Genomic DNA, 22,844 nt, shown 5'->3' with positions numbered 1-22,844 from the left:
AAAGAGCGATAAACAAGGGCGCCGATTTGATTCACCAATGTCGAGTGGTTGTATGATATACCTAGAAGACGGTCTTCGTCTTTAAGATTATTAATGTTTGGTATCCCAGAAGATTTTTCATGGTACAAACCCCTTGAAAGTTTGTTGGATATTTGTTTTTTTTAAAACAATCTAAAAAAAATAAATTTAAAAGCTATGATAAAAAAAAGTGTAAGAATCAGTCAAATAGAATATTGCTATCTTCTATAATGTATCAAAATTGCTTGGCAAAGATACTGCTGCAAAGAACTAGTTTTGATCTCTTATACAGATATGGATATTTTGGGTCGCCTGGTGTAGTTTTGACTATATGGGATTGTCGTGTAGCATTAGATTGTACGATGTGGCGTGATACTGATGACATTTGCTTATTTGTTTTATATATATATATATATATATATATTTGTATTATTTGCTATTCGCTTGTTACTTTTTTTTTCTTTGTAAAAGACAATGTTACTTTTCTTTTTTCATATCTTTAAAGTGTATCGGAATTTGCTGTCACGTGATGAATAGGCATTGGTACATAAAATAGCATATCTCAAGTCTTATACAGCCAACAATAATAAGAAAGATAACTCACAGTGTAATTGTGTGCCTATCAGAATATAGCAGTATAAAATTGCTACCTATATCTTGTGAGGAGGGGTAGTTAAGCTCCTAACTCGCCTTTATTTTTCATTTATTTATTATGTTTTAATTTCTTGCTAAAGAGTACTCTCGGCCAAACAAGCCGCCTGTGTTACTATACATCCTCTTTTGACAGATGTCTCTCAACGGTGTTCAAATAGAACTTGTCGTCGCGAAACACTCGTTCTTTTTATGTTGAGGCATTTTACCCATATATATTTCAATCTTTCAATTTTCACAGCCTTTTCCTTTAATGTATTTTAACTGGAGCAATAAGCTTTATCTTCTAAATTTCTCATGGTTCCAAATTTTACATCTCTTGTTATTGTGCTTTTAACTGTAGACGAAAGGCTGTGAAAGCTATTCTAAATTAAAAGATAATAATATTTTTCATAAACTTTCCTTTTTTTTTATGAATTTCATCTTAAATTTAGCTCAAGATTTACTTGAGATAGACACAGAGATTTTTAATTATACAAGTTTTTTTTTTCTCTTGCAAAATATAGGCCCAAGGCACACTTTCCTTGGACTCCATCTAAGTATACGCTCATACACACAAAATAAAAAGACGCTAAAGATAAGTCTTCTTCTATTACCAGTAAGTGTATAGGTTTATACCCAATAAAAACCAAGCTTAGTGCTTTATATAATACAGATCGATATTTGAATATTTTGATCCATGGGTTAGGGTTACAGACTCCTTTTAATTTTAATTTTTTTTTTCGTTCAGAATATTCATTCTGTTAGTCTGAGCAAATAGACTTCTTTTTTTGTTAAAAAAAAAATTGAGATTTACAAATGCTGGTTAAATTTTATTACATCTTTCATTTTATGCGATTTACAAACGGTTACTTTCCAATATTTTGTTTCCTGTTTATTAATCCTTGCTCTTCTTCTCCTTCTTCTCCTTCTTTTCCTTCTTCTCCTTCTTCTCCTTCTTGGCCTTCTTGGGCTCAGAAGAATCCTCATCCTCAGCAACACGCTTCAAGGACTTCGTGGAGTCCTTGTTTGCGACCTGAACAGCAGTAATCTTGGGTGCAATACCGGCGGCAGCGACGGCAGCCTCGGAAGGCTTGCCGAAAGCAGGAGCAAGGTCCTTGCCATCGGGGTTATTGGTGTAGTCAACGTAGGCAGTCTTCCAGACTTCGGGGGTTTCGTCAGTGACACGACCGAACTTGTCGAGCTTACCATCAGACTTGAGCTTCTTCTTGGCCAAGGCAACGGGGCCAAGTCCCCAGCGGCGGGGGTATGTGTCGCGCTCCATAATGACACGCTTGACCTTTGCAACAACACCGTGGTCACAAGTAGCCATAACAGCAGTGGTCATTTGTGCGTAGGCAAGAGCAATAGCTTCACCCTTGGTGGTCATAAGGACGATCTCCTCGTTGACCTCAATACCGCTCTCGTAACGCAAGAGACCGGGAATCATCAGCTTGGCACCGTAGCAGACAGCGTTTACGGCACTGTCCTTAACAACGACACGCTTGTAACCAGTCAAGAGAGTCTCGAGAGGACGGACAACGCGACGGAGGTAAGACTCGTCCTTATTGTTGTCAAACAACCACTGAGCATCCATGACATCGTGCATTGTGACGATCTCATCCTGTAAAAAAGAATATCCCAGTTAATATTCCGCTCTATATTTTTTTAAAAAAATTATATGATCAACTTACGTTCTCAGACATGGCACCAGAGCGCACACGACGGAGCTCCTGCATGTGGCCACCAACGCCCAACAAGAGACCCAAATGTACACAGAGAGTACGCATATAAGTACCAGCTTCACAGCTGGCCCAGAATACAGCCAAGTGACGGTCGTTATCGAATTCGAGGAGCTTGCTCTCGTGAACGGTACGGACACGCAACTGACGCTTGACAGCAGAGATAAGAGGAGGGCGTTGGAAGAGAGCACCAGTAAGGGTCTCAATAGCCTAAAAAAATCAAACACAAAACCCCATAAAATTAATAAACACATCCAAATCGTAAAAATTATATTAAATAACTCTAACTCTCAATTCTTGATGGTTTACCTGTGACAACTTCTTTTCGCTCTCAAGAGCCTCGTGAAGACGGAGAACGCACACATACTCCTTACCAGCACCTTGCTGGGACTTAACAAGGCGGGTAGCACGATCAACACAGACAATCAAGCAGCCGGTAACCTTGGGGTCCAAAGTTCCACTGTGGCCAGTCTTCTCCACACGGAGGATACGACGAACCCAGGCAACAACTTCGTGAGAGGAAGGGTTGGCAGGCTAATTGATATTATTGAGTAAGCTTATTATACTCAAACGACACGATTATAATTTATTATCATTTTCTTAAAAAAAGAAAGAAAGAAAGCCTACCTTGTCAAGGTTGATGACACCATAACGAACGTAATCGTTAAGAGGGCGTTTCAAAGGAGAACAACCATTGGGGATGGGTGTGTAATGACCAGTACGGACATTGAGCTGATCGTAGTTCTATTGAGGCGATCCACCTGTCAGACCTGTTTTTCTGTTTTGTTTCTTTGTTTAATTTTACCTTCAAAAGAAGAGGCCACTTTGAGGTGTCAATGGCAGGTGTCACGGCTGTTGGCTTGATCACTGTTTCGTCAGCCATGTCGCAATTGTCTGGAAAATACAAAAGTTTGACAGACGGGCAACTTGGTCCCTTTTCAGCCTGTGAAGGAATTTTTCGGTGGCCCAAGCCACAATGACTGCTTTCAGGCTCCTCTTCGAGCACTCCAGAATGAGCGGTGACTGGCAAGCAAGTGTCATTAGCCAATCATTTTGATAATATAATGAAGCCTACACTATAAAGAGTGACGGGATAATTAATGCATTATCATACTCTATAAATGTCTCTCCCGTAACATAAGAAGAATTATTATGGGAAAATAGACAGTAAGTCTAAAATACTAAGAATCATCATTGCCATGCCAGCGCACTCGTTTTTTGGATCTTCCAATTATATCCTGGGTACTGTTACACAACCACAGTCACCTCTTAAGAGAAGAGTTGTAGCAATGAAGCATGAAAAAGGATTCAAAAGATTGTGATTGGATGGATTAAAGCGTTCGAATGACGTCGGATACCCTGTTGTGAGACGGAAACCTTACGGACAGCCTGACAGGACAGCCTGGACAGTCTAAACGTATGCAACGTCACTCATAATTAATATTTCGTGGTTACACGCATTTTTTTGGGTTGGGGGCCAGACTTTGCAGCAATCTTACGGGGACGACGTTTCTTGGTGGGATACGATATTTCTATCTACCCGGACTAATCAATTCTGACTACATGTCCGGGACCCAGTGTCTTTCTCTAATCCTTCGGGGCAAAATGGCGTGTCCTGAAAAAACACAGTAGGGGGTTTCATTATCTCTTTGGATAGATATTCAGATAGGATTCTTACATCGGGCTTTAAACCTGTAGCCAATGAAAGTGAGTATAAAATGTCAATTATTGAGTCCCCCTTTTTAATTAATCGTCTTATTCTTGTACCTGATATTTTATTAGAAGCAATTAAGTCATTTTCTATCGCTTATATTGGGAGTTTTTTATAAGAGCTGGTATATAAGATAGAAATATGTAAAACAGGCAAATAAGTTCATAAAGTTTTGCTTTAAGTATTCCAAGACGTCAAAATGAGCAATCCTCAGTTTCAATCCGAAAGCTTTTTCCTTTGGATTAAATCTACACATTTTAATTCTATTCAAATTCTTCTCAGCCAATAATTTAATTAATTAAATCCCCGCTGCCCGAATCCTAATCTGAATTTCTATCCGAAGATATAATGAAACCCCCTAATATATTCATTGTATGTATTAACATTACTACTTTGTCCCTACACTTTGTGTTTATTAATCTCTCCTCAGGCACCTAAATCCCATTATTTTAAGAGACACAGCCTGTATTTTGGCAGCTTAATAGTAAAATACTGTCTCATACGAAAAACAAATCCTATATATTCAATTAGTAGTCCTGAATTTAGACTTGAGAATAAAGAAATAATAATAATTCATCACAAATACACTACATCAATAGTAAGTTATGCATGAAATTACAAGGAGCTGCTGCCATTAAAGTGTGGCACAATCTTGTTAAATATTTTACTATTCATTGGGCTTCTTACGCGTATCATGATTTTCTCTTTCTTTCACCACCGTATATTCCCAGAGTCTGGCAGTACCAACTGGTAGGTAATCCCCATCTACTTATTGTTTTTTTTTGCAAAGCACAAAAGAAAATATTTATGAATATTTTGTATCTTTAGGAACCAGATAGAGTTATTTCATGCCAGCAAAAAGGTCACTATTTGTGGTCCGGTAGAATCAAAATGTCGCCACCCACCATGAAATGTCGTCTCCCTAAAATTAATGCCCAGGCTGTCCCGCCAGGCTGTCCCGCCAGGCTGTCCGTAAGGTTCCCCTTGTGAGGCGGACATTCAACGCACGTTTTCCCCTCGCTCGCAAGCTAGAATATTTTTCAGGAGCGCCCATCCCTAGAGACTTTCTATCGGTGTACAATAACATAAAATACATACTTTAACAACACAATGAGTGAAGACCACAACTGGAAGTTTGCCCAATGCTTTGGCGACAAGGGAGACTCAGACGACATTACAGAAGGTAATAAATGCCATAGATTTTAAGAGTGACATACAACTTAGTAGGATAGACTTGCATCATCTTTTTCTACTATGTCGTCATTGTCAGGAAAATCAGATGTAGAAATAAGATAAAATTATACAGGAGATGCATATTATGATGGTCTAACTGTTTGGTTTTTATAGCTGATATTATTACTACGGTCGAATTTGATCCAACCGGAGACTATTTAGCCACCGGTGACAAAGGAGGAAGAGTTGTATTGTTTGAACGCAATGAAAGTGTAAGTTATTATTGTTATTGTTATTATTTATTGCTGTTTTGTTTATGTATCATTTAATCTGAAGATTTATGATTCCTTTGGTATTTAGAAAAAGGGGTGCGAATATAAATTCCATACTGAGTTTCAGTCGCATGAAGCCGAATTTGATTATCTTAAGAGTTTAGAGATTGAAGAGAAAATCAACAAGATCAAATGGTGCAAGAGACAAAACTCGGCACATTTCTTACTGTCAACCAATGGTAATACAACAAGAAAAGATTGTATATATCTTGATCTTGAGAGTTAATGGTAGCTGATCCATGACCATTGGGTTTGCAGACAAAACAATCAAGCTTTGGAAGGTTTTTGAGAAATCTCTTCGGGTTGTATCTGAGAGTCCAGTAGCACCTGACGCTCCTCAGCCCGCTTTGAGAGTTCCTAAGCTTACACATCGGGATACTATTGTGGCTGCTGTGCCACGTAAAGTCTATGCAAATGGTAAGATATGGTAAACGAAAGAGAGAGAGAGAAACATATACTGATATAAAGAGCTAACTTTTTATGTATGCTTTTATAGCCCATGCGTACCATATTAACTCTATATCAACAAATTCGGACGGCGAGACTTATTTGTCAGCAGACGACCTGAGGATTAACTTATGGAATATGGATATTTCTGATCAGAGTTTCAGTAAGAAATAAGGAAATGTGTTTTAAAATCGAATTAATTAATAGATATGTATTTGAATAGATATTGTGGACATTAAACCTGCTAATATGGAGGAGCTCACTGAGGTCATTACTGCAGCAGAATTTCATCCTTTGCAATGCAATGTTTTTATGTACAGCTCTAGTAAAGGTTCTATTAAGCTGAGTGATATGCGTCAATCTGCATTGTGTGATCAACACGCTAAAGGTAAAACTAAAGCGAATAACATGTGCGGCAAATTTGAGACAGCTATTTGACACTCGAGTAGTATTTGAAGAAGCAGAGGATCCTGCCAACAGATCTTTCTTTTCCGAGATTATTTCATCTGTATCAGATGTTAAGTTTAGTCAGGATGGTCGATATATTCTTTCAAGAGATTACCTTACTCTAAAGATTTGGGATATCAACATGGATAACCGACCTGTCCAAACTATCCAGATTCACGATCAACTGAGAAACAAGTTGTGTGATCTGTATGAGAACGACTGTATTTTTGATAAGTTCGAATGTAACTTTAGTGCGGATGGGCAGTAAGTATATGATTTTCGAAATGTATAGTATAGGATCATTTATTTCTGCGGGTGACTTTTTTTCTATATAGATCTGTTCTCACAGGATCTTACAGCAACACATTCCATATCTATGACCGCGAGGGCAAGACTGATATTGCTCTTGAGGCAGATAAAAATGCGTTCAAGGCTAAACGCCTTGGATCAGCCAAGAACAAGCTTTCCATGGCACGAGGTGGTGCCAAGAACGGGATGTTGAATGACTCGATGGACTTTAGTAAAAAGATCCTTCACGCGTCGTGGCATCCTCATGAAAACTCCATTGCTGTGGCAGCTACAAACAACCTTTTTATCTTTACGTAAGTATTTTGTTTTATTGAACACAGACCCACCTTATTGATAAACGTATTGCTTTGTTTTTAGTGAGTAATGAAAGGTTTGGGTTTAAGCGACAAAAGAAGAAAAAAAAAAGACAGAACGTCGATCGCTCGTCCATGTTGTCTTCCTCTCTTTCCCCTCTTCCCTTTTTCAATGTTAGTTTCTCATCATGTATTTCCTGTTTGCCACCACTGCGTTTTTTTTTGTTTGTTTTTATGGAGTGGAGCTCTGGTTTATTGGTGGGACTCTTGTCCAAAAGGCTTAAGAGGCGCCACAACTTGTTTTTGTTTCATTTATTATTTAATTTTTTTGGGGATTTTGTGTTTTTTGTTATAAATGAGTGTAAGGAGAATAGCAAAAAAAAAGAGAAAGAAACGCGATGAATTTAGACAGGGAAATGGCATTGATCAAGATGTTCTTCATATTGTAAGCGGGAAAGCAGGGTGTTGACGGTGGTAGTGGCATTGATGGCAACGAAATGCGATTGATCGAATATGAAAACCCAGTGATCTCGCCACAAGGCTAAAAGAACAGAGTCAAGGATTGAGACAGGATGAAAAGTGGGATTAAGGGGAGGAAAGAAGGCAAACGTGTACAGTGCATTGTGAATGTCGGAGGTTTGGGAGGAGAAGCTAAAGTGCGTGAGCCAGAATGTATGCCAGAGAGGAAGCTTTAGTGAGCATGCGAAGAGAAAATGGTCTTGAGAGTCAATTTCCGTTCCAGACAGCGAACAAGTGGGGGATGGAAATGAGGTTGGAATACGGTGATGTAGCACTGATCGATATGAGATCTTGTTGTGAAGCAGCCGGAACCAAATGTTATGATACATACGGAAGAACGAATAACCACAATTGGCACCATGTTATGGCTCTTATGTTTTGTGGTACACCCTCGAGAGAAGAGGTGGTCACTTCACAGGAGGAACGGAATTGGCGTGTAGACAAGCATTTCCAACGAAAGTTGGGGATAGGGCTGGCAGGAGTGTGGAAGGATCAACCTCGGTTCCCGTGTGAGCCATCCAGTCGGGGAATTGCTCAATCAAAATACTTTGAGGCAGGCAAGCGCGAATGATGAAGGCGCGGAGGAAGAGAGAATGATCATCTGTAGGCTGAAGGGCTTTGTGAAGGATGCGTGGTGAACGAGGAAAGGAAGAAGGTAAGCGGCGAGAAATGATATTCAAAGTTGTGTCGATATCGTAGGCATCCCGGATCCGGAGGTGACAACAAGCTGGAAAAGCGGGGAGACCGTGTGGAACCATAACTACAGAAGCTAGAAGAATTTTCAGGCAATTCGTTAGATTCATCACGGTAGAGTAGAAATCGTGAGGCAAGAGATCGCAGGCAACAAAAAGGTTAAAGAAAGGACTAGTATATGATCGAAATCGAGGATGCCTGATGTTAGAAGAAATGAAAGGAAGATGGAGATGGACATCAGGCAGATAATGCCGAAGAAGATATAGTAGTCAAGGTATTACCAGGCTAGAAGGAGACGAAGTAGATTGGAGCAGAGATTGAAGCCAACGGAGTTGAAAGGCACCTTGTTGCAATTTTAAATTCAAAACCCATAAACCGCCTGTTTTAATGGGGAGACATAGGGTGCCAAATCTAATCGGTGGGAGGCTTCGATGTTGAAGAAAACGGCACGTGAGAGATCGATCTTTGGTAAAGAAGGTGCCAAGAACAGATACAACACGAAGAACGTACCAGAGCTTTGAAAATATAAGAGAGTTTAGGAAAGTAGCACGGCCACGGAAGGACAAGGCGCAGGAGAGGTGGATCTGTGAAGCTCACTCTATCTTAGACAGGATTTGTGAGCAGAAGGAGTTGCGTTGGGTGAGGGAGGAGATGATCGGAGAGCCAAGGTAGCGAAGAGGTCCGGGAGAGCGACTATCATGCCAGTCGACAGCCTGCAAGCTGTGAAGTGTGTCCATCCAGTGGGTATGGGGTCTGCTTGACAAGGAGAAAGCTTGGGTCATGTCAAGGTTGGTGAGTGCGTTGGAAGCAGAGGCATAGGTGGCGAGATGGTGCTGCAATTTGGACATGTCCTGGATCTGCTAGAGGAAAACCAGAAGGTCGTCGGCATAAGCGAGTAGCTTTATAAGTGGAGGTGCGGGTTGGTCAGAAGTACTTTGGATCTCAAATCTAGGAAACTGAGAGTTGTGTATGAGTTGGTGCAAAAGTGGTTCAAAGGCCAGGTTAAACAGAACAGGGAACATGGGGTCACCCTGTCTGAGTCCATGCGCTTGACAATAAGGACGAGAAAGAAAACCGTTTACATTAATCTTAAGGCCAGAAGAGAAAAAAAGATTAGTGATGCAGGTTATAATAGAAGAGGTGAAACCGAATTCAGCGAGAACTTAGTTGGGATATTCCGGATGAACCTAATCATATGCTTTTTCTTGATCCAGGAGGAACCCAATTCCAGAATGGCCAGTGGAATTGGAATGATCCATAACTAGCTTCGTAATAATACTATTATCAGCAATAAATTGACTATGGAGAAATTTTGTTTGGTATGGTGATACTAAGGAACCAGCAGCCTTGACCATGCCTGCGTTGAGAAGGCTAGTAAGAACCTTGGCGTCGGAATTTATCAGGGCAATTGGGTGCCAATTCTTCAAGGAGGAAAGATCGCCTTTCTTGGGAAGCAAAGAAACGCATGTGGTTTGTCAAGACAACGAAAATTGGTCACTCTTGAAAGTCTCGTTGTACATTTGGGACAGCAAGGTCGAACAGGAAGGTTGATAAAAAACAAGTTGAATAATCTCATAGGGGGGGGGGGGGGGGGGGATGGTCAAGAAGATCGTTTATGGCCGTCTGATCTATTTGTTCCGGTGTGTATAGAGTTTCATAGAATGCAGTAGCCGCTTCTGTGATGCTATCGGGATCCGAGTGCAGGTGGCCTGTGTGATGGTGGGGTAGATGGGTTATGGTCTTTCGGGACTGTCGTTCTGCAACTGTACGTTTGAGGTAACCGGCTGAGATCTCTCCAATGTTTGCCTGCACGAAGAGCAAGAATTTCCACTCTCTCCAGCTGGACTTGTTGCAACTGTCTTTCAATAATGGGCAATTGGAAGTTTTGGGCGGATTGTTGTCTGAACTTGTAAATCAACTTGTTACGTTTACTTTGAAGTCTGGCCTCCAGTGTAGTGAGTGTTTGTATGCAGCACCTAGTAAAGAACTTGATGAATTTTGTAAGCATGTGTTTTAATCTATCCTATTAGTCTTGTGGGGATATATATAGAGGAAGTAGAAATATAGACATCAAATTCTGTACAGAAAGTGAAATTGCAGGCAAGTTGAGAGTTGGCGTGTCACATTCCCTTTCCTGTTTCATGATTGACAGTGAACTTAAAAGTAGCAGCTACTAGACAATGATCAGACCAATTCGGATATATATAGGACACAAAAGAGTACTCGCAGCACGGAGCACGGATGGAAGATACAAATACATAGTCTATGGATTAGGAGCAAAGTTGTCGGTGAAAGGTTGGGGAGGGGCCTTCACCACTCAGTGTTAAACAATCCATGAAATGGTTAGATATAAAGTTAAGCCATTCGGGAGGGGTCTGGAGAGGGTTAGCAGAAGTAGTGCGATAGGTATAATTAAAGTCGGCCGAAAATATGCATGAGGATGGGAGACGAGGGAGTAGTGCCGGAGAGTCGAGAAGAGAGCGAAGGAAAGAAAAGCTGTTCCGGTAGGAAGCTGGAGCATAAACACCTCATGCACGGAAAGAGGTAATTGAATTATTTGTATGTATGACTGTAGTAGAAATGCAACGGCCACAAGGGCTGAATAGGGGGTTAATTAAAGATAAATGCGGAGAAAGAGAAACAAGATCGCAGTGCGGAGAAAACAAGGAATCTTGGGCATGGAATTGTGTATGAAACATCTGTTGGAGAGGTTCAGTATTGGCATGGGTTTCTTGAAGGGCAATTAAATCAATCCCGCACGATCGAATGTATCTTAAAAATAGAGAACGCGTTTGTGGGTAGTTTCTTCAATACCCTTCATAGGGTCGTCTTCGCAATTTTGTTCAAAATATGTCTCCACCTATGCCAAGTCATCGTTGGTGAGTGTGAGATTATCAGCAGGAAATGTTTCCCTATCTTCTAAATTCGCCTCAAACGTGATGGGAAGTGTTAGCGGTGTCTTTGCGCGTGTACACTACAAAAATTATCTGATTTGACTTTGAGAAACTTCGGTTGAATCAAAGGGACAAATTGATAATATTTCAACTCCTCGGGGTTTTTAACTTTTGATGGATATAACTCCATTAAGCTAATTATATTGGATATAACAAAGGCTATGACTCTGGGCATTTACTTTGACCAGTGCTTTGCACTGTCGCCAATCAATAAAAAAAAAGACATTTACTTTGATATTAGAGAGGTATATATCTTTGCTTAAATAAACCACTTTTTTTGAAACGCTGTTCGTATTCCACTATTATCTGGAATCTACATATTTGAAGCCAAGCTATTTTTCTTTGTTTTTTCTTTTGCACTTTTTGACACAAATTTATAATAACATTTTCCATTTTTTTGCTTCTTTCTTTTACTTCTTTACTCACTGCTTTTGTCTTCAAGCAGGTTGCAAAGTTATATATCTCCTTTTTGCTAAAGTATATGACTAGCAATATGACAATAAACATATGTTTAATAATAATTCTGATAATATAGCTACCATTATATCCTTTTGATGCCACCCGTAATGATATTTACAATTCATATTGTTGTCTGTTTTTATAAAATATATGTATTCTAGCTTTGCTTTTATATCTGACCTTTTTTTGTACTATATTCAATTAGGACCAAGTATTATTTTGTCAGAGCAACAATATCGGGTAAGTCTTTTACAAAAAAAATCCTGTATACACTCATTATATACAATACTAAATGTGATATCTTGTGATAGCAATTAGCATATCAAGAGCTTTAATGTCATAGTGTTTGCAAGCTGTCATTTCTTAGTCCATGGCAATTATATCAAATCCGTAAGTATTGAATTTCATATACTTTACTGTCAATGATATTCTCTAATATACAAATCTTTATTTTCTGATGTTATTTAGTCGACTATCTTTTCAAGTAAGTATCAGAATAAGTGTTCAAAACAATAGCAGGTCAACAGTATATGGTAGGAAGTATTGTTGTATTCAACAGTTTTACGAAATGAATGCACTAAGAAAAACTAGAATGCTCGTCAAGAAAATATTATTTTTCAACTATGAAAATAAACAAAACAAAAAAATTCACTCAAAATAATACAAAAACGCTTCTTCAAAATGCATGCTTTTCCACGAATTTGAGTTATAAAACTATAAATCAATATACAATGAAAAAAGGGGAAGTATTCCTGCTAAAGAAGTATTTTTATTGGCTTTAAAATGAGTGCTTTCCGATAGATTTTATATGATGAAATATACTTTCCCACAAATTCGTATTATATAACTTGGAAAAAAATATACAGGAAATATAAGGAAAAAATAGATACAAAAGCAGTATCCATATCTACTTCTTTTAGACTAAATAATGACCTAAAATGGAATACAATGACTGTATGTATCAAGAGCGTGAAGTATACACTCACTGCTTCTATTCGAATGCAATTGACAGATTAAGAAAGGCTATTATCACTCAGCGAAACAACACTTACTTCAGGACCTCAAACTTCTATCTACCTGATATAAGTATACTAAATATCTCACGGGTAATATTCATAAAACCACGCAGAAATTTCTGCTTTAAACTCAATATTCGCCTTCTTTCTACTCGATGAAACTATATAATTTTTGTAGTATTATGGGCAGAAGGTCGAAAACCGAAGAAGGACTGGTCACCTATAACTCGTCGCAACAAAGGTTTAAAGACCAAATTGAACAAGAAGGGAGAGAGAGGGTAGCCTTGGCGGAGACCACGCAATTGTGTGAGATGACGAGAGAAGAAGCCATTAACGTTGATCTGAATTTGTATAGAGAAAACCAATTTTGTGATACAAGTTATTATAGACGAAGGAAAGCGAAAACGATTAAGAGCTCGGCGCAAGTAGTCCAGGTGGACTCGGCCATACGCCTTCTCCTGATTAAGAAGAAGACCCAGACCAGTCGAGCTTTCCTGGGGAGCCTGAGCCATGACCATCCGGGTGAGCATCCCATTATCAGCAATAAATCGTCCTTGAACAAAGCCAGTTTGGTAGGGAGTAAGAAGAAGAGTAACAGCAGGGATCAAACAAGAGTTAAGAAGACGAATGAAGACCTTAGCGTCTGTGTTAATAAGTGCGATGGGTCACCAATTCCGAAGAGAAGTAAAGTCGCCTTTCTTCGGGAGAAGATACACGCAGGTAGACATCCAAGTAGAGAGAAAGACACCATCCAACAAAGCTTCGTTATACACACGCGGAACAAGAATGGAGCATTCGGGGTGGTCAAGTATGAGTCGCAGAATCTCATGTGGCAACTCATCAGGACAAGGGCTACTGAAATTGGGGGATTGAGAAGCACCTTGGCGAATAGTATCTAGAGAAAACTTGCGAGTGAGACAATTTTGGGTGAGATCAGTGAGGGCAAGATTGTCCGGAAGATTTTAAAGAACGTCAACAGCAGCAGAAGTGATGGGCTCAAGATAGTACAGATTCTCATAGAAGAAGGCAGCAGTCCTTGTCATGCTGTCAGGATCGGTGAAAAGATAGTCAGTAATAGGATGGCGTAGGCTGGTGATGAGCTTTTTTGACTGGCGTGTAGTATCGGTGCGTTTAAGGAAACCGGCAGAGGTTTCACCTTGTTCGCGCCAATGTCGACCATCCAAGAGAGCAAGAATTACCACACGTTCCAGTTGGACCTGTTGGAGCTTGCGTTCAATAACGGGGAGTTGAAAATTTTTGGCGAGTTGATATCAAAACTGAAGAATCAACTTATAACGCCGACTTTGAAGTCGTGCTTCTATAGTGGATGGAGAAGGCGAGGTTCGGCGAGAGAAACGTTTAATGAATCGAGCCACTTCGAACTTGACCAAATCCCAACTTGCCTATGGGGAATGAGAAGCTAGGAGAGTGGGGACGAGGGTGTAAAGAAATACAGAAAGTTCGTTCTGAAAGGAAGTGAGCTGAGCAAGGCGAGGGTTGGCTCGCCAAAGGCCTTTGCCACTGATCCGAGAAGAAGGAAGGGGGAATGCGACTGTGATCAGACAATGGTCAGACCACTGCGAGTGTATATATGCCACCGAGTGTGAGGAGGCACAAGAAGCAAGATCGGAGGAAGCGAATATGTAGTTAATTGTGGAGGATGATGTCCCGCCGTGAAAGGTAGGTTAAGGTACCTTGCCGGTGGAAGTGACATAGTCCACAAGATGGTCGTTGAGAAATTGAGGTCATGGACGAGGTGGAGTGGTATGGGGTGTTGAAGTAGTGAGTGAGTGATTGAGATCGCTCAATAAAACCATATTGGTGGGTGACACGGGTAGCAAAAGATGATTACGAAGAGAGGTAAGGGACGAATGTCGTTCGCGATGAGTAGCGGGAGCATAAATAACACAAGCACGGAAAGAGGTGAACATAGACTGTGAGTAAGACACAGTAGCAGTGATGCAGCGGCCGCATAAACTAAACAGCGGGTCAGTAATTATAATACCTTTTGAAAGGCATAAAAGCTCACAATGAGGTGACCAAAGAGAAGAAGATTGAAATTACATGGTAAATGTGTCTTGAAGAGAAATAGAGTGAATATAAGTTTCTTGAAGAACGAGAACGTCAATTCCCTTTGAACGTAAGTGGCGTATGAATAATGAGCGTGTTTCGGGTCGTTCAAGGAGGACACTGCCAGTGCCATCGAAAAAGGTATAACTCTCACGGACCACAATTTTGCGCACAGTTCCGAAAGGGGCAAGGCACCGTTGGAGTCCAGCTACTAAATCAGGATAACAAACACCAAGGTCTCGAGACAATGTTACCCGATATACATTGCGACTAAGAGCAACGCCAATACAGACTGGGAGGAGTTAATCAGAGACAGAAATAGGGTGTGCGCACGCAATGGCACAGGAAGCAGCGTCGTGGAATTGGACCTTGAGAGAAGTAGGAGCAGAACGACTAAGAAGAGTAACTTTTACGATAGTCTGCAAAAGCAGAGCTTTTCAGGGCATGCCATAAGGCGTTGTGGAGAGGAGAAGTAGGAAGAGGAGCATTATAGAAACCAGAGTGGGGTGCGTTACCAGAACATCAGATGCGTGGTAAGCCATCAATCGAGTCGCCATATATAATACGAGGCTGGTGAAGAAGAAGAGCAGTGTGTGCGAACGTAGCGGCGCCCAAGTATGTGCGTTGTGAGGTGGTGGGCCTGGATGTGGTGGTAGAGTGAGGTGAGGGTGAGCCGAGGGTTGAGGGGGGGTTCCCAAGTGGATCCGGTGGAGTGGGAAGAACCATGTAGAGAGAAAGAGAGAAAGAAAGAGAAATATTTTCGTCTTTTGTCATGCCAAACGCGCTCTAATGTGTAGTAACACGTTGTTGCTGTCCAATCGGAGGACTGCACATGGAGACGGGGAATCATCGCCTCTTTAATAACCGTCCTTGGCCTTTCCTGCTTCCCTCTCATCACTCATCCCAAACATACAACTGCGATGTCTATGCTGGATGTCAGCAGTCAAAAGACACTGCTAAAAACGGCCATCCTCGGCTTGATTGCCGGGGCTGCTTTTTCATCTCGTTTATTTAGCATCGTGCGTTATGAATCAGTCATTCACGAATTCGACCCATGGTAAACCCCTTTTCACATGCGTTATCGTTCCAGGAAGCTCATGACAATAACATAGGTTCAATTATCGTGCCACTCAGATGCTCGTTAAAGACGGCTTCTACGAGTTCTGGAACTGGTTCGATGACCGTTCATGGTATCCTCTTGGACGCGTCGTGGGAGGCACAGTCTACCCTGGTCTCATGGTTACAGCCGCCGTGATCCACAACATCCTTCATTTCTTCAACTTTCCCGTCGACATTAGAAACGTGTGTGTACTTTTGGCTCCTGTATTTTCAGGAGCAACTGCTTATGCTACCTACCTCTTGACCACTGAATTGAAAGACTCGTCCGCTGGTCTGCTCGCAGCCGCTTTTATTGGTATCGCTCCTGGTTACATCTCGCGCTCTGTCGCGGGCTCATATGATAACGAAGCAATTGCTATCTTCCTATTGATGTTCACATTCTTCCTATGGATTAAGGCTCTTAAGACAGGTTCAGCTTTATGGGCCTCGCTTTCAGCATTCTTTTATTTTTATATGGTTGCAGCATGGGGTGGATACGTATTTATCATAAACATGATCCCCCTCCACGTATTTGTTTTAATGTTGATGGGGCGATTCTCTAGCCGGGTTTATGTATCTTACTCGACATTCTATGTTCTCGGTACTCTCATGTCGATGCAAATTCCCTTTGTCGGTTTCCAGCCTACTCGTACTTCTGAGCATATGGCTGCCCTGGGTAGGAATTCCCTTTTTGTTTTAGTATTTTCGAATATTAATATTCAATGCAATTACTTTATCACTAGGTGTTTTTGGATTGTGTCAAATTATGGGATTCGTTGATTTACTGCGCGGTCATTTGCCTGCAAAGCAATTCCAGGTTCTTCTCAAGGCATTTGTCTTGGGCTCGTTTGTAATTGGTTTCAGTGCTCTGGTATTATTGACGATGAGTGGGTTTATTGCTCCTTGGACAGGTCGCTTTTATTCGCTTTGGGATACCGGATACGCCAAGATTCATATTCCTATTATTGCATCTGTTTCAGAACATCAACCAACTGCATGGGCATCGTTCTTCTTTGACCTTGAGATGCTGATTTTCTTGTTCCCTGCTGGTATCTACATGTGCTTCCAAAAATTACGTGACGAGCATGTTTTTGTAATTGTCTATGGAATCTTTGCTTCGTACTTTGCTGGTGTCATGGTCCGCTTGATGCTTACCCTTACACCCGTTGTTTGTATCTGTGCTGGTATTGCTGTCTCCACAATCTTGGACACATATCTTGATCTGTCAAACGAAAAGTCTACTGCCATTGAAGAGGAAAACTCTGAACTCATTGGAACAGAATCTACAATTTCATCAACATCAACATCAACATCAACATCTTCGTCTTCGTCTTCGTCTTCTATCACTACAAAGACGACAACTGTTACTAAAAAAGGAAAGACCACGAAGGTCACTACAAAGGAAGTTAAAGATGTTAAGAATGGTACAGATGGAAAGGACAAAAGTTCAAAGGGCTCAAAGTCTAAGAATGGAGAGAAGAAGTACTATGGTATCCTTACTCGCGACTCGCGTGTCGTTGTTGTTGTCAGTTTTGTGTTCTTCTTATGTGTCTTTGTATGGCATTGCACCTGGGTGACCTCGAATGCATACTCCAGCCCCTCTATTGTCCTTGCATCTCGTAATCCTGATGGTTCTCAACACATTATCGATGACTTCAGAGAGGCGTATTACTGGTTGCGTAAAAACACAAAGGAAGATGCTAAGATTATGTCATGGTGGGATTATGGATACCAGATTGCTGGTATGGCTGACCGTCCTACACTTGTGGACAACAACACTTGGAACAACACACATATTGCCACAGTTGGTCGCGCGATGTCATCGAATGAAGAGGATTCTTATGAAATTATGAAACAGCATGATGTCGACTACGTTTTGGTAATTTTTGGTGGACTCTTGGGATATTCTGGTGATGATATCAACAAATACTTGTGGATGATCCGTATTGCTGAAGGTGTTTGGCCCGACAAGATCAAGGAATCTGATTACTTTACACCTCAGGGTGACTATCGTGTTGACGACCAAGCATCTCCCGCCATGAAGAACTCTTTGATGTACAAGATGAGCTACTACAGATTCCACGAACTCTACAATGGACAACAACCTATGGATCGTGTTCGTCAACAACGTCTTCCTGCTCAAGGTCCTGAATTGAATGTTCTTGACGAAGCTTTCACATCTGAGAATTGGATTGTGAGAATTTATAAGGTCAAGGATTACGATAATCTTGGTAGACCTCATTCTATGGCTAAAGCGTTTGAAGCCGGAAAGAAGAAGAAGAAGACCACGCGTAGTCAGAAGAGCAAAGAGAGACGGAGACGCACTGATCTTGATTAAACATAGTCTTAAAATTATATTTACATATAAAACATAGCTCAAAATATTTGGCTTTCTTCATTTATAAATAAAAAGAGATAAACATAAATACTTATTAATTATATTTGTGTGTCTTGTATTCGAGCCATTCTGTATTTCAAAGCACATTTCTTAATTACATTTGCAAGAGTTTATTTATGACATTCACCATCTAAAGCCTAATTAATTATTTAAGATGAAACAGTTGATCACTATAAGAAAAAAAGTGGGTATTTTTGGAATTTGTGGCTTCATCTTTGGCCTATAGTAATTAAAACACACACACACACACACACACACACCAAAAATCCAAGGTGAAACAAAAATGCCAGGTTCCTCAAAGGAACTGGCCATTTCACTGTCAATTTTGGAAAATCGCAGTGGAAGCACCACTTTTTTTTCTATAGTGACTGGATACAAGCCTGACGCCAGCGTACATGAAACTTATCAAGGAGAAAGTGAAAGATGTATTAAATAACAATCGAAACACATTGATTAGTGCACAGTTGTTTGTGAGTTTTTATGTAATAACCCATTCTGATTAAGCTGTAAACAAGAAAACCTTTACGCAAATCATTTGGTATTGTGTACTACATTTAGTGTTAAAAAAAATACCAAAGAGCACTAAGGCCATACCAAGGACATGTCAAACGATTGGTTAACCTTTTGGGAAAGCTTTCTTTTGAGATAAAAAGTAACTTATAAGATATCATTAGTTAGTGGCTATTATAATTATCTAACTACTACCTGTGTCTAAATGGCTACCGCACGCGCAAATCCTATTGTATATATGCTTTGAATCCAGAGTAAAGCTATCTTTTTCCTGTTATATTGCAAATTTATTTCTAAATGCAAATATACACATAATTATATTATTGTTTCCAAAATAATTAATGGGCATGTTTTGGCCTTAGCCCAACAAAGTTCTTACAAAAGGATTATTCATAAGAATTACTATCAATATGTTTGTGGAGGCACACCAGTTTGGTCTTATGGTCTTCCTAAAGCTTATAATTACAAGAAATTGGCAATTGACAAGACATGCTGTGAATTTTTATCGATTGAAAATATCTTCTTGATTTATCTTCGTTATACTCTGTGCCTTTACTGAAATAGAGCTTTATAACAAAGAGCCCGAACACTCTTTCAACTTTTGGTCAGCATTGCTGTCTCGAACGCGGTTTTCCTAAGGAATTTAGATTCTTATAAGCAATTTTTTTTATAATTGTTGCTAAATTAAAAGAGTAAAAGTCTTTAAGCATTACCTTAAAGACTTTTTCTTATGTTTTTATGCTTTTAGTTTAATATAAACCCAAACTTATAAATCTAAAATTCCTTTAGGGCTTTTGAACCCCTAGTGTTTTAGAAATTGGATAAGAAAATTTCATAACAAACGTGTCAAATAAATTACAAAACTTATAGAAAAAAAAAACAATATTCAACTATAAACTGGTTCATAACAAGCTCTGAAAGCCTGTGGTTTGGCTGTGCATAAATATGCTCGTATATATATATATATATAAATAATCCAATTGATAATTCAAACAAATCCGAAAAGTCTATTTCTTCGACGTTATATAATGAAAAGGTAATAATGGCAGAAATTTTATCTAATAAATTAAGGTGATCTTGTATTGATATATATATATATAACCAGTCCTGATTTTATATGAACAAACTATAACTGAAAAAAGCGCGAATTGTATACTTAATTACAAGGTTTTGGACATGTGTATTAAAGGAGTATAATAAACACAAGGGTCATTGGGTTTAATTACATAAGAGTCATTTAGTATTAGTATTAGTATTAGCATTAGAATCAGTAGCTTAATGTTGTAACTTGCTAGTTTCAAAATGAGCTGATTTTCATGCGGAACAGGAGTGGAGAATGTTGAAAATCAGAAAGGTATAGAAATGTATTGTATTATTGTAATTGTATTATTGTCTTTATGTTAGTAATTGTATTCCTATGTAATAAGAGTATATATATAAAGGCGTATGGGCTAAATGGATATGTGTACATGAGCCTAGATACTATCAATATTTAAAATCAAGGTCTAAGCGCCAGTAAAGGATATTTGAACGAATTTCCAGAAGAACTAATGCAATAAAGAGTTATATCTTGGTTGTATGAATGACCGATCTTGGGATCCATAAAGAACTCGATGTAACATATGATAAAAGGGTGATATATGCATATATAGTAGCAGCCATAAGTGAGGAGTAAGCTATATTTGTTAAGATCCAATTATACAAATTGGTAGTAAGATCGATTATCTCCGTATAACCCCTTTTATGCGCGCAACATCCTTTCAAAGATATCATGACCCTAAAAGCACAAATGTACTGTTCTTTTTAAGGTTGTTAACAGAAAATATTTTCCCTAAAAGCAAGTGATAATGTAGCTTAATTACCCGTATAAAATATTGATATTTGCACGATCCAGGTACAAATTATCCGAATACCGGGTTTGAAAATATGATAATGAATGAAAAAAGGAAGAAGAAAAGTATATAAAAGTGAGATTTGGCGTCTTATAGCTGCTTACATCTCAAAATGACAAGTACAGGATATCAAGAAAAAAAAACTTTCAAAATATGAAGTGTTATTTACATAAAATTAAGTAATTATCATATTACATAGTATTGACTCATTAGAGAGGTTACAGTGGCTTAATTTCAATTATAATATATCGTTATGCCTACAACGACTAAATGTGTTACATATTTTAGCATTGGTCTTACAGTTTGGCTCTTTAATATGCTATAAGTTATACTTTGTTCGAACTAAAAAGTAAAAATAAAATAAAAACGAAAATTTCTTGATATATTTCAATATCCTGGTAATTATTATGAGTTTGTAGTACTTGAAGTACCCAAAGATCCTACATATATATATAACATACCTATTTAAAGATAATTAATTGGAAATGTTTATCCGAGATTGGTCAAAGCACTACTGTAATGATTTTATTTTCTTCTGTGTTGAAGAAATGTCCGGATCCCTAATATGCTGTATTTATTTGCTTTTATACAACCACGACCAAAATAAAGAGGTTCTTTATTAGACCCAAAAAGATACATGTCTGTAGTAAATAAATAATAATAAAATTGCTATCATAGAACGATTGCGGTCTTTATAATATACATTATCTTAAGTACGGTGGCATCATGTACATGTACATGTACCTGGTTTAAACTAGTCTTATCAAGATTGTAAGCTTTTCTTTCTTTCTTGTTTCTTATAGGAGTACTAGTGTACAGCAAAATATATCTGTAAGGGCATCAAAGAAACTGGATCGAGTTTACCTGGCCGAAAGTCTCAACTACGGTGGCATCTTGTAAACGTACCTGGTCTAAATCGGCCCTACTGATGTTGTGGTATTTCTGGGAGTGAACTGGCTCACAGTAGAAAACAAACAAACACCAAATTAAGGGCTTTAAGGAGGTCACGCCTCCTGTACCTGATAGAATTAATAAAATCTACAAAATAATCTGTGCGAGAACATAAAGACACTTTATACAAGTTGTGAATAAGATTAGTTTATGTCTCATAGTCGTATTAAATTCTATTTATAATTGATTTAAGAGTTTGTTTGGAGTTGTATGGAAAATGTTTGACTGGGGGGGATAATAATTAGTGGGTGCTCTATATGTTTTAGCTTATAATACAGACTTTACATATGCGTAGAGAGCTGTAACTACAGTCAGAGCCACAGCTACAGTCGGGTGGGTTTGGTGAACATGAATAACATTGTAAGCCAAGGCAGCTGGAATAACATGGCCTAGAACCTTCTTCCGTAACTTAAGATCAAGTAAACAAAAAGGGTAAGAAAATATAATCCAAAAATACAATAATGGCTGCCATGATATTCTACATGCAAGCTTGCAAAAAGAAGCGCATTTAATCAAGGGTCCTGAGAAACTTATCTTCTCGATATCTACATTCGAACCCTTTTAAATATATTTGGTGGGATCTCAAGGCAAGACTTTTAGTGAAAAGACCATAAAATAAAGTAATTAAACATCCGATAATTAAAGAGAGTGAAGGAGAGAAGGCTTTGAACATTACCTTTGGCACAAAATATGTAAGATCTAGATCAACTTGTAGTCTCCAAATACACTAATATCGAACATGAACTTGGTGCTTCTTGCATGAATTATGCACAAGCCAAGTTATTATTTTTTTGTATTATACACGTCTTTTAAAGGATATTTTTTTTTTACATTGTACGTGTTCCAAAATGGGCAAACCGGTCTGCAAAGTGAACGGATTTATTTCCAAGCTCTAGTGCATTCATTTCGAGAAATCAAATAAGAAAATCAAATAAAAGAAATTGCAGTGCAAGTAAAATTAGACCCCAAAAGAGATTATTTCAAAACCTTACCTTTTTCAAGCATATTTACTCTTATTTACTTTTTTTTTCAAAGCAGCGCAAAATGCTCTCTTACAAAGTCAGAATCCTTAAGTCTAAATAACCTCTGTCTTTACGGCTTTTCGAATTGACCGTTTAATCTAAATTGAGTCAAAATCAATGTATTCATTTTTGCTTTAAAAAGTCATGATGAAATTTTGGA

At 38.9% G+C, this 22,844-nt stretch overlaps 7 protein-coding genes across 7 annotated transcripts; 4 read left to right on the top strand and 3 right to left on the bottom strand.

Annotated features, from left to right (window-relative positions):
- Window positions 1-1,355: 1,355 nt before the first annotated feature.
- PHYBLDRAFT_134414 (hypothetical protein) lies at window positions 1,356-3,302 on the bottom strand. The gene is made up of 5 exons (XM_018429645.1): window positions 3,196-3,302; window positions 3,018-3,134; window positions 2,700-2,924; window positions 2,343-2,600; window positions 1,356-2,272 (listed from the first exon to the last, which is right to left on the bottom strand). The coding sequence occupies exons 1-5, from the start codon at window positions 3,271-3,273 to the stop codon at window positions 1,547-1,549; spliced, it is 1,404 nt and encodes a 467-aa protein (XP_018290067.1). The 5' UTR covers window positions 3,274-3,302; the 3' UTR covers window positions 1,356-1,546.
- Window positions 3,303-5,179: 1,877 nt separating this feature from the next.
- PHYBLDRAFT_134413 (hypothetical protein) lies at window positions 5,180-7,316 on the top strand. The gene is made up of 9 exons (XM_018429644.1): window positions 5,180-5,284; window positions 5,449-5,546; window positions 5,635-5,785; window positions 5,865-6,023; window positions 6,103-6,216; window positions 6,277-6,441; window positions 6,503-6,764; window positions 6,836-7,102; window positions 7,167-7,316. The coding sequence occupies exons 1-9, from the start codon at window positions 5,212-5,214 to the stop codon at window positions 7,171-7,173; spliced, it is 1,296 nt and encodes a 431-aa protein (XP_018290066.1). The 5' UTR covers window positions 5,180-5,211; the 3' UTR covers window positions 7,174-7,316.
- A 456-nt stretch (window positions 7,317-7,772) lies between these two features.
- On the top strand, window positions 7,773-8,192 carry PHYBLDRAFT_169930 (hypothetical protein; the record flags this gene model as incomplete). Its single annotated transcript, XM_018436216.1, has 1 exon — window positions 7,773-8,192. One exon carries the CDS (start codon window positions 7,773-7,775, stop codon window positions 8,190-8,192), a length of 420 nt encoding a protein of 139 aa, XP_018290065.1.
- A 2,302-nt stretch (window positions 8,193-10,494) lies between these two features.
- On the top strand, window positions 10,495-12,299 carry PHYBLDRAFT_169929 (hypothetical protein; the record flags this gene model as incomplete). Its single annotated transcript, XM_018436215.1, has 8 exons — window positions 10,495-10,609; window positions 10,890-11,002; window positions 11,427-11,513; window positions 11,804-11,831; window positions 11,933-11,967; window positions 12,046-12,117; window positions 12,196-12,211; window positions 12,244-12,299. The coding sequence occupies 8 exons, from the start codon at window positions 10,495-10,497 to the stop codon at window positions 12,297-12,299; spliced, it is 522 nt and encodes a 173-aa protein (XP_018290064.1).
- A 761-nt stretch (window positions 12,300-13,060) lies between these two features.
- PHYBLDRAFT_125636 (hypothetical protein) lies at window positions 13,061-13,727 on the bottom strand. The gene has a single exon (XM_018429054.1). The coding sequence runs from the start codon at window positions 13,582-13,584 to the stop codon at window positions 13,348-13,350; it is 237 nt and encodes a 78-aa protein (XP_018290063.1). The 5' UTR covers window positions 13,585-13,727; the 3' UTR covers window positions 13,061-13,347.
- A 761-nt stretch (window positions 13,728-14,488) lies between these two features.
- Window positions 14,489-15,539, bottom strand: PHYBLDRAFT_147001 (hypothetical protein; the record flags this gene model as incomplete). The annotated part of the gene is made up of 4 exons (XM_018431779.1): window positions 14,489-14,720; window positions 14,808-15,083; window positions 15,147-15,246; window positions 15,380-15,539. 4 exons carry the CDS (start codon window positions 15,537-15,539, stop codon window positions 14,489-14,491), a joined length of 768 nt encoding a protein of 255 aa, XP_018290062.1.
- A 162-nt stretch (window positions 15,540-15,701) lies between these two features.
- Window positions 15,702-19,378, top strand: PHYBLDRAFT_177745 (glycosyltransferase family 66 protein; the record flags this gene model as incomplete). Its single annotated transcript, XM_018437923.1, has 4 exons — window positions 15,702-15,870; window positions 15,926-16,587; window positions 16,655-18,214; window positions 19,182-19,378. The coding sequence occupies exons 1-4, from the start codon at window positions 15,734-15,736 to the stop codon at window positions 19,376-19,378; spliced, it is 2,556 nt and encodes an 851-aa protein (XP_018290061.1). The 5' UTR covers window positions 15,702-15,733.
- Window positions 19,379-22,844: the final 3,466 nt, after the last annotated feature.

Source organism: Phycomyces blakesleeanus (assembly GCF_001638985.1).
Source record: "Phycomyces blakesleeanus NRRL 1555(-) unplaced genomic scaffold PHYBLscaffold_14, whole genome shotgun sequence".
Classification (NCBI taxonomy): domain Eukaryota; kingdom Fungi; phylum Mucoromycota; class Mucoromycetes; order Mucorales; family Phycomycetaceae; genus Phycomyces; species Phycomyces blakesleeanus.
This window is presented reverse-complemented; position numbering and strand designations above follow the sequence as displayed.